General features: G+C 56.3%; 1 protein-coding gene across 6 annotated transcripts in view; it reads left to right on the forward strand.

The window, feature by feature from the left end:
- The window catches only part of ACOX3 (acyl-CoA oxidase 3, pristanoyl), a 45,505-nt gene that overhangs the window by 17,156 nt on the left and 13,813 nt on the right, over positions 1-14,536 (forward strand). For 4 of the 6 annotated variants that reach the window (XM_073237987.1, XM_073237989.1, XM_073237991.1 and 1 more), the window contains exons 7-13: positions 1,147-1,235; positions 3,639-3,735; positions 5,560-5,742; positions 7,253-7,375; positions 8,854-8,974; positions 11,352-11,474; positions 11,629-11,742. In XM_073237987.1, coding sequence (XP_073094088.1) covers positions 1,147-1,235; positions 3,639-3,735; positions 5,560-5,742; positions 7,253-7,375; positions 8,854-8,974; positions 11,352-11,474; positions 11,629-11,742 — 850 coding nt within the window. The remainder of the gene's footprint in view (positions 1-1,146; positions 1,236-3,638; positions 3,736-5,559; positions 5,743-7,252; positions 7,376-8,853; positions 8,975-11,351; positions 11,475-11,628; positions 11,743-14,536) is intronic. The other 2 variants (XM_073237988.1, XM_073237990.1) reach the window with 2 other exon arrangements.

A 14,536-nucleotide genomic window follows, 5' to 3' on the forward strand; every position in this document is an offset into this window, starting at 1 on the left:
TACTTATGATTATTGTCTTTAGAAAAAGGGAGAGGTGGTTTACATTTGGGCTTTTTTAGCCTTTTATTTTAAACATCATTGTTATAAAGTTCAATTATGTTAGATGATTGTTCCACTGAAATAAATAAAAACTAGCAATTTATACAAATTGGGACATTCCAGATAGTATAAATTCAGTATTTCTTTGAAGCAGAGCTTCCCCACTGGGAGTGGCCACTTGGGTCTGGCTAGTTCTCTGTTGGGGGCTGTCCTGTGACTGGCTACAGGATGTAGCACTCACGGTCTTCCCTGCTCTATGCCTGCAGTACCCTCAGTTGTGACAACCCACAAAGGGCTCATTTACAAATGTCCCCCGGTGGGGAGCCAGGTGGTGGAATCACACCTGGCTGGGAGTTGCTCCTTTGAAGGTGTTGCAGAATCAAATCACATATTTGGATCCTGGAGCTCACGTAGTGAGGAACCGTGAGCTTGCTGTGCCTGTGTTTTCTTGAGAGGTATATTTATTGGAAACTCAGTCTGGGGAGCAGAGATTTACAAAAAAATAATTGTAGGCTGTTTCTCCCACAGCAAGTATGTGCACAGTATGTGCACAATCCGATAGGACGCCCCATGCCTAAAGCTTGAGTATGAATCCCTGATGTCCTCAGGTAGCAGGTGCCAACTGCTTCCTGCGTTGGTGTCCCAGGGCCCAGGGTGGTTGCAACAAAACAAAGTACCATAGCCCGGGGCTCAAAGTCCTCTCACAGCTCAGAGGCCAGAGGCAGATCAAGGGTGGGCAGGGCCCCCTGCTCCCAGCAGCCCAGGGCAGGTGCTGCTCCCCACCCCCAGCCTCTGGCGGCTCCCAAGCTCCTGGGCTGGTGGCTCTGTCCCGGTCTCCATGTGGTCACCTCTTTTCTCTCTGCGGGACACCTGTCACTGGGCCTGGGACCCACCTGTGTAATCCAGGATGAGCTATGCCGAGAGCCATTGCGTAGTCACACCTGCAAAAACATTATGTCCGCAAAGGTCGTGTTTAGGAGGGTGTAGTCTGACCGGCTGCAGCTGCGTGGGGGAGCCGAGGCTTAGTCATGGGGGTCTGAGCGCACCTGGGTTTGCTTCTGTGTGGTTTTCAAAGTTGCTGTTTGCTGTTTTCTGTGGTTTGTACAGATTCGGGACCCAAAGACCCTCCTTCCCATGCCAGGGGTGATGGTTGGCGACCTAGGGAAGAAGCTCGGGCAGAATGGTCTGGACAATGGGTGAGTGCACTGCCTGGCCTCGGTGGTCACAGCGCCGCCCCTGGGCCGTCGCTCACGGTGACTGCTTGGGACTTAGATTCCAACCTAGTCCAAGGCTGCTTGTGCTGTGACCTCGCTGGGTCCCTCTGAGCGGTCCCCTTAGCCTCCTAGCCTGTGGAGCCAGTTAGAATGTGGCGGGGACACACACCTCCCCTCTGTACTGAGAGCCACGCCACACACGCCCGTGTCACACACACGCCCCATGCCCTGTGGGGACACTGGGAGTTCTGGCTTGCAGGCTGGCCCGCCATTTCTGGAACAGCTTTGTGGGATACTAGAGTGCTTGAAAGAGAATGTGTGACACCTGGCTTTCAGTCATGCTCAAGTGAATGCTTTTGCAAGTGTGACTTGTTCCATTTGGCAAGAGAGGATGAAGATTTTCCACTCCTTAGAAAGGGCACTTTGAGTTCATAGGATCATACTTGAAAAAGCATCCCTCAGCTTTCAGGTAGCAATCTGGAGCGCCCTGGGGTGTCAGACCGAGTCTGGGCACTCCTAAAAAGTGGGGTATCTAGACTCACCATCTGGGGCCTTCCCTGGGCCCCTGCAGCCCCCACAGCAGCCAGTCATTGACCTCCAGGGGCCCTGAAGCAGCAGCTCACTCCTGGGCAGGGCCTGCTCAGGCTGGGTGCAGCCGCCCTTCGTGCAGGAGGGCAGCACACAGAGCCTGCCCTCCTGCCTGGATGACGGTGGGTACTCCTCGCCTGCAGGTCCCCGGGCTGCTTCCTGAGGGACTGCAGAAGGGCTTCCGGCCTGCCCTGTGCCCAGCCTCAGGTCTCTGCTCTTCCCAGGGGCTCTGGGAGGGGCTCTCCCCAAGGCTACCACGGACTCAGGGTCTGCTGGGGCACGTCCAGAGGGACCACGGCTCACCACTGTGAATTCACTTCACAGCACTTCCTGAGCATCTGCTAGGTGCCAGGCACATGGCCCCATTGTAAAAGGGTGAATAAGAGCCCCAGGCACTGCCAAGGGAAGCAGGTGGCTCAGCAAGGCACATGGACAGTGGTGGTCACTGCAGAATGGGACCACCTGTCTCTACCACAGGGCGGAGTGGAGAGTCGTGTTGGGTCTCCTGGAGGAGGTGGCTACCTGCCCAGAGGGTCAGGAAAGGCCTGGCCGGTTTGCAGGTCACAAGCAGGTACAATCCAGCTGTCGACTGTGAGGAGGGCTGGGCTGTGGGAGCAGCGGACGCGAGCCCCGTCCCAGGACTTGCCGCGTCCTTCTTCGGGTTTGGATTCTTAGGTCACAGGGTCAGGCGGGCTCATGCAGGGCGTGACTGTTCCGGTTGGCAGGTTGAAAAGGCCTCAGCCCCTGTGTGAGGACAGGCCCAAGAGGCAGGGTCTGGGCAGCGCCAAGGTGTGCTCGTGGCAGGAAACCAGACAAGAGGCAGGAGCTGGAAGACAGGGATAGGGGAGGAGGTGGTGGGATGCAAGGGCGGAGCTGACGCCGGCTTCCCCAGAGGGGGAGGGCAGGGCGGTGGCTCAGCCAGGTGATGGGTTGCAGGGGTTGGTGTGGGGAAGGGGGGCTGAAGAGCCGCTCTCCGTGGGTTGGCTAAGGCACGCTCGGATGGCGGTGATTGTCCACTATGCTCCTGGTGATCGGGTGAGCGGCTCTGGGGACTGTGGATGCCGTCAGGACGCCCGGTTCCCTGGCACCGCCGTGCTGCACCACTGCTCGCATGCCCTTGTTCCCGGGAGTGTTGGGAGATGGCTTTTCTGATCTGACAGCCCCAAAAACTGTCTTCGATTAATACCTAAATGGCCTGTGGTGACGTGAGTTTAAGTCTGTTCTCAGCTCTTCAGAAGGAACTGATTGGCTTGCCCGCGGAGCACCGATGCAGTAACACGGCTCTTTTGTTTGACTTGAGAGTTTTAAAACCTCAGTTTGCTGATTTTATTACATCGTTTTGTGGATTCTGATCTGAAATTGAAGTGTAAGGAACAGAGATTCTAATTTTAAAAAAGAACAGCAGTTCTTCCCTTTCCTGTTGAGTAGCTGCGCTCCAGTTGTGTGCAGCCGGCCGAGTCCTTGACCCTGTGGTGAGGCCTCCACCCAGCACGCCAGGAGCTCACTTGGCAGTGCTGGGACTTGTGCACAGGCGGGAATGGGGCACCTGGCCTCGGTAATGGCCGTTTTGTTTCACACAAGACTTAACACCCACTTAAAAAAAAAATCTCCTTTTTAGATAGCAAAGTTTTTGAAATTTCCTGTCTCCTGGTATCCTCTCCGATTTTCCTTGTCCTTTGGGGACTGTGTCACCTCTGAGGCTGTCCTTTGCTTTTATCTGATGGGTTTCAGGAAGGAGAGGAGATAAGCCTGGGGCCTGACCCATTTAACCCTGAGTCGTGCTGTATCTCTGCACAGATTTGCTATGTTCCACAAGGTTAGGATTCCTCGCCAAGACCTCCTGAACCGGACTGGAGATGTCACCCCTGAGGGTACCTACGTCACCCCCTTTAAGGTACAGGGATCTCTGGGTAGGGGAGTTTGTGGGTGGGAAGCCCTCCTTGCCTGCCCACAGGACGCTGTCCCAGGCTTGCAGGAGATCTGCCCTTCAAGTCCTGGTGGCCCAGGGCAAACCTCTCGGGTTGGGTTCCACTGCCCCCAACAAGGAAGGGGGCACTTGGGTCGGCCACACCCCAGGCTCCCAGGCATGATGACAGACGCTGGCCGACAGATGCGTGTGGTGTCCACTCCATGCACCATCCCTGCGGCTGCCCGTGCTGTTTCCCTCAGAGGGTTTAAGAGTGAAGAGTCACCCAGTGGACCACCCCAAATGAGGGTGACAAACAGTATCTGGGGCTCACATGCCTTTAAACTCTTCAGGTGGTAGACACATGATGTCATGGCTTCAGGCCCTTCCAGGCATGGCCCATGTCAGAGCAGCCCAAGTTGGAGGACCTTTCGAGTTCAGGCCTCACAGGCATCATCCCTACGTGGTCAGGGGACCCCACCATGTGTGGGAGCTGGGAGAGCAGGGCTTCAAGCGCGTGTGACCAGTGTGCAGAGAGAGCAGGAGAGAAATCAGCAACATGAAGCAGAAAGCCATTCAAAAATGGGAAGAGCAGTATAAAAATGAATCGTAATTAATAGGAAAATAAATGAAAGAAAGCACACAATAGATGGGATAAAGCAGTGGCAGAATGAACCAGAGATTGGAAAATCCCAGGGCAGGAGTCCCCCAGCATGCAGCAGGCAGGAGCTGCGCGACAGAGCCACAGCCTGGAGGAATAAATGATGACAAACCCTCTGAATCAGGATGGCAGCCTTGATGGCAGGGCCCCGTGGCGTGCCAGGGAGGGGTCGGGAGAGCGCACGCCCCAGGCACACCGTGGAGAAGTTCAAGAATTTCAAAGAGCAAATTCTGCAGTCTTCCAGCGAGAGGATGCCGATCTCACGCTCCTTCAGATTTCTGCAGCAAGACACTGAGTGCCGGACAGTGAAATGGCATTTTATGCCATTGAGGGAAAATGCCTGTAAACATGTTTTTAAATCCAGCTCGTTCACATGTGAGGATCTAATATTTCCTGGCATTCAGAGTTCTGGAAGATTGCAGAAATACTACAGTGGACATAATTTGGGAAGAGTAGCTGAATACTGGGGCATGAACCCAGGAGGGGTAGCAAGTGGTGAGGGAGGTCAGGATGGTCTGATCACAGGTAGGGCCTTGCACTGGGCGCACTACAGCACCACCCCTGGGCCTGAAGAACAGGCTGCTGTTGAAAGGTGCACTGAGGTTTACACAGAGGATTACAAATACATGTGTACAAGGTAATCACCACTTGAAAAGAACACAGAGAAAACAGACCACTACCACACCCATTGGAAAAGTGGCCTTTGATGGGGAGACAGGAATTCTGGGGTCAGGGTGGCGGGTCAACAGGACCCATCTTGTGAATGAACGCGGGCACCCCCAGTGATATCTCGCTCCTTGCTCCCAACCTGTGCTCAGCATGGGCTGTGTCTGCCTTATTTAGAGGTTAAGAGCTGCACTCAGGCGCCCTGGGGGGGCAGCCTGCAGGTCCCTGGAGAGGCCCCTGCACAGCGCTGTTCCCTCTGCCAGGAGCCCCTTGCGTTGCCAGCCTCCCCTTTGAGGGCCCTCCCCGCACTGTCCTGACAAATCTGACGGCACCTGTCCACAGAGGCCTGTGGCTGGGGCCACCCTGGGTCTGGGCCTGGCAGACGGGCCCTTATCAGGGCTGCGTGCATGAACAGGCATCCCTCCGTCTTCACATCTTAGCCTGTGGCGGCCCTGCTGTGCTCACCGCCTGCTTTGCTTCCGCAGGACAGCAGGCAGCGCTTTGGAGCTTCCCTGGGCGGCTTATCCTTCGGCCGTGTCTCCATCATTTGCATGTCCGTCACTAACTTAAAGCTGGCCGTGTCCATAGCGCTGCGCTTCTCAGCCACTCGGCGTCAGTTTGGACCAACAGATGGGGAGGAGATACCGGTGCTCGAGTACCAGATGCAGGTACTAGCTTCACAAGGGTGACTGCATGTTCTCAGGAATTCGCACACTTCCATTCGGGAACTGCTGTCTGGTTACTGGGAGTCGATCGAACCTCCTCAGGCAGTTCACAGAGCAGCTGACAGGAAGTTACCAGGAAGGGGGCAGCGTGTGGGTGGGAGGCTTTTTAGCAAATTAAAAAGTTATAAAGGAGTCTGTGCGACTAGCCAGGCGAGGGAACCAGAGGCGCGTGCTGTGCACACGTGGCGGCTCTGCCCATCCTCGCAGGCGTCCTTGCACGTCTGAGCCGTGCGAAGTGACCCCAAGGGAAGCAGCGACTGAGTGTGCAGCTCCGTTCCCGGGAACATCATAAGCAGCAGCAGGTCCCCAGAGGCGAGGCCGCCCTTCATGGGGCTGCGGTGCAGGAAGCTGGTTGCCACCAGGACGGGGGATAAGTGTTATTCCAGGGCCGCCCCTGCTGCTTCCTTGCCCACCACGGACTGGGCTTCCCACTGGCAGCGGTGTAGTTCTGATCCCCAGGTTATGGGTCAGAGACTGAGGACCTCCTAAGTGGCTTGTATCGGCGGTCAGCGGCTAAGTCCGGCCCAGCCTTGGGCCGTGCTCTGTGTAAGTCAAGGTGCAGTGGTGAAGGTTGGGGAGATGATGACAGAATTGTAGTTTCTGTTGATGTTTTTCTGCTACAGCTGTGAGCCCATATTAATAGTAAGTAAGGAAAAACAGGGTGTCCTGGCTCCTGTGTGGCACACATTGCCTGCCACCACCACTGATCCCGTGGCTTGTGTGAGGTCACAGTGCACCTGACCACCCGGCATCAGGGCGGCTTAGCAGTAAGCGAGTCCACCCGAGCCGCTGCGCCTGCGGCCCGACCTCCAGGCCACCCCTCCTGGCAGTGGGCCCTGGGCGAGGAGGCACTTAGGCTCTGCGCTGTGGTGTTCTCATTCTAAGTGGTACTGGTCAGGATGCCTCTCCATGGGGCAGGGGTAAGGATTGAATATCCTGGTCCCTGGAAAGCAGTTGGTGGTGCCCGGCTCTCAGCATGCAAATGGTGGGTGGTCGTGTCACCACGGTGGGGACTGTCCCCACCCCTCCATACAACAGCGGATGGGCACAGGCTGCCTCCTGGGACTTCTGGCTCCCTGCAAGCCTCAGTTTCCCCATCTGGCTCAGGTGAGGGTGATCACATCATCCCTCGCAGGCCCACGAGGCACCAGCCGTGACCTGTGCGTCCCGCATACGGCACAGCAGCCTGGTTCCTTAGTCCCCGGCAGGCAGACATTCAGCCCGTTCCAGCAATCCCTGCGGTGAGACAGCCGTGGGCAGTGGGCACTCAGCTGTGACTTGGGACTGTGAGGGCAAGCACCGCTGAGTGGGCAGAGCACCTGGTGCAGGTCACACAGAACTGGGGCCTGGGGGCCGCCCAGGGTGAGGGCAGGGCCAGCGAGTGCCCCTGGGTCTGCAGGGTGTGCGGGACGTGGCTTGGTGCCCATGATCTCGTCTGTCTTGTCTATGGCAGCAGTGGCGCTTGCTCCCGTACCTGGCGGCTGCCTACGCTTTAGACCGCTTTTCCAAGTCGCTGTTCGTGGACATGGCAGAGTTTTACCTAGGCATTATGAAGAAGGACTGGAGCGCCAGGCAGGTGAGAGCTTCCTCTTTCCTCCACAGCGTTCGTTGTTTCATTGGCTGGATCAGCGGAGAGTCAGCCTTTCTTCAAAACAAGCTCAGTCAGCCGGCTGGTGGGAGGAGGCTCTCCCTGGGCTGTGTGGCCCCGAGGCCTCTCGCCGGGGAGCTTGGGCCTGGGTCGTCTCCTGCTTCTCAAGGCTGTGCTGACACGCCTCAGGCTGTGAGTTCAGCTGTTGTCCTTTTGAGAACATGATGGTTTTACAAAATCCACATTCCTGGCCCCTGGTGGCTTTCATGCTTCTGATCCTTTCATAAACAACCCTACAAAGGTCTGAATTCTGGATCTGAGTTGACAGACAAGGATTTGTGCCAGAAATGAGCGTGCAAATTTACTGAGATCAGCTGCTATGTAAAACGAAGCCCTCTGCTGATTTCTGTGTGACTGGTTTATGAATCCTGGTCCCTGGTGCTGCCTCCTGGCCGCAGTACAACGTGAGTCACAAGAAACAAATACGCTTGAAAACAGATTAGAAACCCTGCAGATTGGGGTCAATACAACACCCTAAAATGCCTGTATCAAATTAGCTCATTTTGGAAAAATAGTTGGCACAAACAGCCTCGTGCCAGGAGGGGTGGGTGAAGGGCAGCAGGGTGACCAGCAGGGTGCGCTGCTGGGCAAAGGTGGGTGCCTACCAGGGACCTTGGCCGAGAGATCAGGGTGGCGCATGTTCCCCGGCGTGAGTCATTGAAACTTTGCCAGCTGACGTTGGAATTGTTCTCCTGTTTATAATGTCAGAAAGTATAATGGTGCTTTATTCTCTCTGAAACTCAGTGATTTAATCCTGGTACAGTGGGACCTAAAAGCAGCCCTTATTTGAAGTAGGAAACGGTGGTAAACAGATCGTGTCATTTAGTGGGCGTGTGGGCGTCTCTTCCTCTTAGTTGGTCTTATTAAATGTCAGGTGGGAGCAAAAGCGTACATAGGAGCCGAACCGCAGAGTGCTCAGGGCCACTGGCCGGGAGCTCCTCCCTCTCAGGGTCTCCTGTGAGTCACCAGGGCTGCGCCCTCCGGGGCCGTCCCCGCCCACCCTCTCCTCAGAGGTAGCACTGTCTCCACGTTGTGTTTGCTTCCTGGCTTTCCTCTGTCTCACCACATGGCTGGAGGCTCAGCATGTTGCCTGGCCTCCGTTGGGGAACTTGATGTAAACTGAGTCAGACGCGTGTCCTGTGGTTTGCCTTCCCGCCGCCTCTCGGCCCTGGGGTGATTTGCTGCACAGAGCCATGGGCCGTTGTCTTCACTGCTGGGGACCATATGCGTGAACGCGATGCTCCCATTCCTAGAGGAATCCCCGTTCTTCAGCTAAAATTGGGGCTCTTTGTCCACAGTCATCGGGTGTCTTGGATTAGACTGGAGGGGACGTAAACCTTTGACGCTAGGGCTGAACCGATTTGACCCCTGGTGTCACCTCTTCTTGTTGGATTCCCTCTCTCAAGGCAGAGCTCGGACGTGAGATCCACGCCTTGACGTCAGCTGGCAAGCCCCTGGCCTCGTGGACTGCCCAGCGGGGAATTCAGGAATGTCGGGAGGCGTGCGGTGGACACGGCTATCTGGCCAGTAGGTTTTGAAGAAGTGTGCCTGCCCTCGCCCCTATCATTTGACTCGAGACCAGGGGTCAGCAAACTATAGCCTGTGGGTGACACCAGCTGCCATCGGTTTTTGTGAATAAAGCCATGGCCATTCATGTACACGTTTTCTGTGGCCATTTTCACACTATGACCGCAGAGCGGTTGTGACAGCCTAAAATGCTTGCTGTCTGCAGAAACGACTTTGCCGGCCCCTGCCCTGGACAGGTCCCTCGGCTGTCTGATCATGCCTGACGCTCCCCTCAAAGTCTGGAGATATGAAGTGAGGAGAAACCACATAAAGGAGCCCACAGAAACCAGAACAGAAAGCAGATTATCTGTTCGTTTGAATTGTAACTTTTTGGTTAATGTCTTGATAGTAAACTTGCACAAGAAGTTTTGCTCTGATGAAAAATGCTTAAACTTAGTTTTTATTGCCACTCGCTGTCCGGGCAGCTGGTGTGTGGCTAAGGGAACAGGCGCCCGATAGCCTAGGCCGGCTGCTTTGCCGCTGTCACTGCCTAACGGTGGGCAAGCTGCCCCACCTCACTGTGCCTCAGTTTTCTCATCTGTAAAGCAGGCATGGTCATAGGAGCCAACACAGGTTCTCGCCATGACCAAGTTAATACCCATGAAGTGTTTAGCACAGTGTTGGCATGTGGCCTGTGCCCCATAATGTTTATCTATTATTGTTATTAGTAGAATCACCATCATCATTGTAGTCGATGTTATTATTTGCAGCTTACCCACGGAACTTCCTGTGTGCTAGTGTTAAATAACTGATCGGGAACATCTCAGTATGTTCCCAACAACACAAGCGGCAGAAACCTTATGGACAGTTTATAGCTGCAGAAGCATTTTGGGCTTTGGCCAAGTTTGAGTGTTTCAGTGACAGTCTGTAGGTAATCATGCGCTTTCAGTGACGGTCTGTGCCAGTTACTTCTCGTGAGGGGTGAGGGGTGGCCAGCAGCGCGGCCCCTCGGCTCCCCCCACCCCCGTCTTCTGTCATGAGAGGCCTCAGAGGGAAACCGCTGCGCTGCCCAGCTACTCACCTTCCTGTTTTGTTCTCTGTGGTTTTTGTTTGTTGGTCTAACTCACTGACATGCCGTAAATAGTTTAGAGTCCTTCCAGTTTTAAACAGAATGAGGGAATTGAATCGTATGACCCTGCAGACCACAAAACAGACTGAAAAATGTCCTTCCATGTACAAACGCTGGGCTGCAATCAGCAAGCCCGAGCTCAGCAGGGATACACATAAAGACCTTTACTGGTTTTAACATACATCAATTGCCAATCATTTCTCTAAGGTCACGCCCAGCTCTTCAGGTTAAGTGGTCTGTGGCACGGCGGCGCAGTGAGTTAGGAAAGAATCAAGGTGTTACAGGCGACACCGGCCTTGTGGCTGCCACAGAACGCCTTACACACTCGCGGGGGGGCTCCGTTCCTCACAGGACGTGGGCATGAGAGGTCAGGTCCCACTCCTTTTCCTGCTGGTCCCCCCGATCCCAGCCTCACACCGGGAGAGCGCGCTCTGTCAGAGGCTGGAGGCCCAGGCGAGGACCGGCTGGCAGGCATATTTCATAAAATATACAAAGGGTCTGGGACACTTCACTGGCAGGAGAGACAACAAAAGAAAAATGAGAGTTGTCTTCAGATACTTGAAATTTCTTGTTTAAAAGAAGGTTCATTCAGATGTAGAAGAAAGAAGGGCCCAGGGCCCCGGGTGCCAGCCCCCCCGGAAGCGTCCTCTGTCTGTCCGCGGCCCCCACTCTGGAGGGAGCTCATGCCAGGTGACCTTCAAAGCTGGGTGGTGACAGTGTGCTCAGCGCTCACCAGCACCGTGCTGGCTCTTTTGCGGCAGGGGGTGGGGTGCCCCTTCACCTGCCTGGCTACCTTACCAGGTGTCACCACTACGGTTGGCCCTTGAACAACTCAGGGACCCATGTCATTGAAAATCTGCATATAACTTTTGACTCCCCAGAACTAAAACTACTAACTGCCTTCTGTTGATTTTATGGTAGCAAACAATAAAATAAACTAGTATCTATAGATGCTTTATGCATTCAGGACATACCTAACCTTTTCTTCATTTTTTTCAATATTTCTTGGCTGTGCGGTTCATATGCAAGTTTTTTCAAATTGTCGCAGATCCCCAAAACCTTTTCTGGTGTGTTTATTGAAAAGAATCCGCAGTTAAGTGGCCGCAGCACAATTCAAACCCAGGCTGTTCGGGGTGAACTGGAGCAGCTGATGTCTGGAGGCCGGAGGCTGGGCCGGGTGGGAGGCGGGTCTGGAGTCCAGGCGCAGAGGGTGGCCACGTGCTCCTCACGCGCATGACTCCCAGGATGAGATGCTTGGCTCCATTGCAGTGAACCGCCTGGGCAACCTCAGAGATGACAACGACCCGAACTGCACATACGAAGGTGACAACAACGTCCTGCTGCAGCAGACCAGCAACTACCTGCTCGGCCTGTGGGCTCACCAGGGCCAAGGTGAGCTGGGCCGCAGCTGAGTGAGCCCCGGCCAGGGTGCCCTGAGCTTGCCGGGAGGGGACTGTCACTCAGCGGTGTTGGCCGGGGCAGATGCTGGGGACTTCTGGGATGCGCTCTGGTTTGGGGTCCACAGAGCCCCTGGGTGTGCTCCTAGGTGGCGCTCACTTTGAGAGCCCTCTGAAGACTGTGAAGTTTCTGGAAGCCTCTTCCGACATCCTTGGCCGGAGGTTCGAGGGCCCCAGCAGCGGCGGCTGCCTGGACTCCTCAGGTGAATATGCTCTCTCCCGTCCCCCTCCTGTGGGACCGCGGCGGGCGGGCCTTGCCCTGTGTGGGAGCTTCGGCCGTCACAGCCAGCAGTAGGGCAGGGGGAGGCCCTGGGCACAACACCCAGTTGGGCTCCGACCGCAGAGATGGAAAGGGGCCGGAGTGCTCCCCACAGGTGACGACTGGCAAGTGTGCTGGGGCCAGTCTCCATCCCGCCCACTGCCTCTGGGTCGGGTCCCCTCACAGGGGCAGCTGTCCGGCTCAGGGCTCTTGCTCCGGGCCTGCTCTCTGGGCCTGGTGGTGCCTCTCTCCCTGTCCCCGGCTGCCCCCCAGCACCCCCGCCTCATTTGCTGCTCGGCTCCTGTTCCAGCCTCGGCTGCGGTCAGCATTTTGTCTCTCTGCTCCTCTCACTTGGACACGGTTATCCCGTCTGCGCAGGCAGTGGCCCCACTTTGCTGTCATGGCGCCTGTCCTTGGACAGCGGGGGCCACTGGCCATAGGCGGGCAGAAGCGCAGGTTGCAAAGCTCCTGCCAGAGCACCTGCTCGACCTTGGCCTGCGGTCTCGTCTCTCTGTGGGGGGCACTTGCTCTTGTGTTTTCGCCCACCGACTCTATACATTTCCCTGAGCTCTTAAGGGGTGAGGCGAGGGAATACATCCTGAGCAGGTGGTGGGGTGGTGGTGGAGGGGGCGGAGAAGCCTGCAGGACAGGGACTAGTGCAGGGGGGCCTGAGGGGAGGAACTGGGGTGCTGCTGCCTTGACCCCAGCCCCTCCTGTCCCCATCCCCATCCCATCCCCACCCTGTTCTGTACCCTTCCCCATCCCTGTCCCCCCACCTGTGTCCCATCCCTGGTATCCTCCGTTTGTGTGGAGCCCGTCACCCTACCACAGCTGGGGCTCCAGATGCCCAGCGGCCCGTCCTGGGCGGAAGCCAGTGTCCGGGTCTGGGCCAACACCTGTTGCTATCCGGAGCGCAGGGTCTCGGCCACAGTCCCTGGAGCCTCCCCGCGGGCACTGAGACGAGGTTGTAGGAGGGGCAGGGCTGGACCCTCTCTGGAGCCCTGTGTCCCCACTGCCCGCCGCCTGGCTCCGAGGACGCGCCTGCCTCCTGTGCTGTCCCACTCGCCCTTAGCTCCTGTATCAAAAATGGCGGCTTCGGTCACACCGACACCGCCGTCACCTTACCCGCCAGCACGAGCGCACGTGCTGCTCGCTGCCACCCGAGCACTTGTTTCCCAGCCCCCTGAGCCTTAGCCTGGAGCTGGGGAGCACATCCTGGTGGGCCGGGCTCGGCTGACTCTCCTGGTGAGTCACCCAAGAAACCGGAGGCGCCACTCACCTGCCAGGACACGAGACCCCTTCCCTGGCCCCAGGTCTGCTCCTGGCCCCTCTGCACCCCTGCTGTGGCCTAAGGTCGGTCCTGCACCCTCCTGCCTCAGTTTCCTGGCCTGTGCCCTGGGGTCATAGCAGTGCCTGACTCAAAGGCTTTCCTGACGTGAACAAGCTGACACGAAGCTCTTGGCACAGTGCTTGCGCCCTAGACGGGCTCAGTAACTGCCGACAGCTGTTCAGACCCACAGCTGTGTTAGGGGTCTAGCTAACCATGGAAATCACCATGGAGATGTCATTCATTCCACCGCACACTGCCGCAGAGGCCCTTTGGCGTGGCAGGAGGGCACTGGCTCTGCAGCCTGGAGGCCCCCGACTGAGTGTCCCTGAGGGCCTGGGGCCTCTCGGTGCCCTGGGTGAAGGAGCCGCTGCCGTCCCTTACGTGAGGACCGAGAGCACCAGGCCAGCCCTGCGGGCCTGCATCCCCTGCTCATGTCTTCCAGAGAGACTGAGGTGGACAGCAAGGTGGCGCCGACCCATCTGCCAAGCCTGTAGCCCTGGCGGGGCGGACCCCAGCTGCCTGTCACCCTCCTCCTCCGGGAGACCTTCCTGCTAGTAAGGACTTGATTTCTCACTGGCCACCGCAGTTTGTTATATTTTTCTGGCAATTTGTCATCTGCCGTTTTTAAGCACCAAGAGGAAACAGGACACACTTGAAGATCTGTTCATCACGGGTACAGAGATCTCCAACCAACTGTTGCTGCAGAATGCACTAGAAAATGACCTAGTCATTCTAATAATGTCAACCCAACCAGAATTTTCCCTAAAACCATCACCTTTGTAAAATCAAAAGGTAAACAAGTGGCCCGCCTGCCGCCTGACTGTCCGCCACGCTCTGCTCGCGTTCAGTTTTTGTCGACCAGCATCAGGGAAGTGCCTGGGCCACACCAGGTTGCTCCTGGGAGCACCCTCATTTCTGCAAGATCCGTCTAACAGTGGAAGCATTTACTGGAGGAAAAATGCAGCACTGATTCCTCATTTCCAGAAGAATTCTGTGGCTCGTCCACATAGCTAAAATTCATTTGGCGAAAGCTGCTGCTTGGCACTGAGCACGGATGTTTTCCATGCTGAGCAGAGAGCTTGCAGTGCCACCAGCCCCTTGTCTCGGGCCTCGGCTCATCAGATCCATAATCTCGGGGCGGGATTGCCACTGGACCTTTGGTAAAAATTACGTAAAAGACTTAGGACCCCCAAGCTCTGCAGGACTGGGCGCAAGGCCATCTGGTATTTGAGGGCGGCCTCCTTGGAAGTCATTAGCTTTTTCTTCAGGGAATAAAATGTTCATTTGGAGAGGGAAGGGCAGGCCTGGCCCCCGTTCAGGTTCCTCGGGTCTACGCACAAGCATGTGCACTGACTAGGGTGGGTTTTGCCAAGGGTCCCGCGCACCTGAGGACCATCACTTCACGTGA

Source organism: Manis javanica, chromosome 5, assembly GCF_040802235.1.
Source record: "Manis javanica isolate MJ-LG chromosome 5, MJ_LKY, whole genome shotgun sequence".
Lineage (NCBI taxonomy): Eukaryota > Metazoa > Chordata > Mammalia > Pholidota > Manidae > Manis > Manis javanica.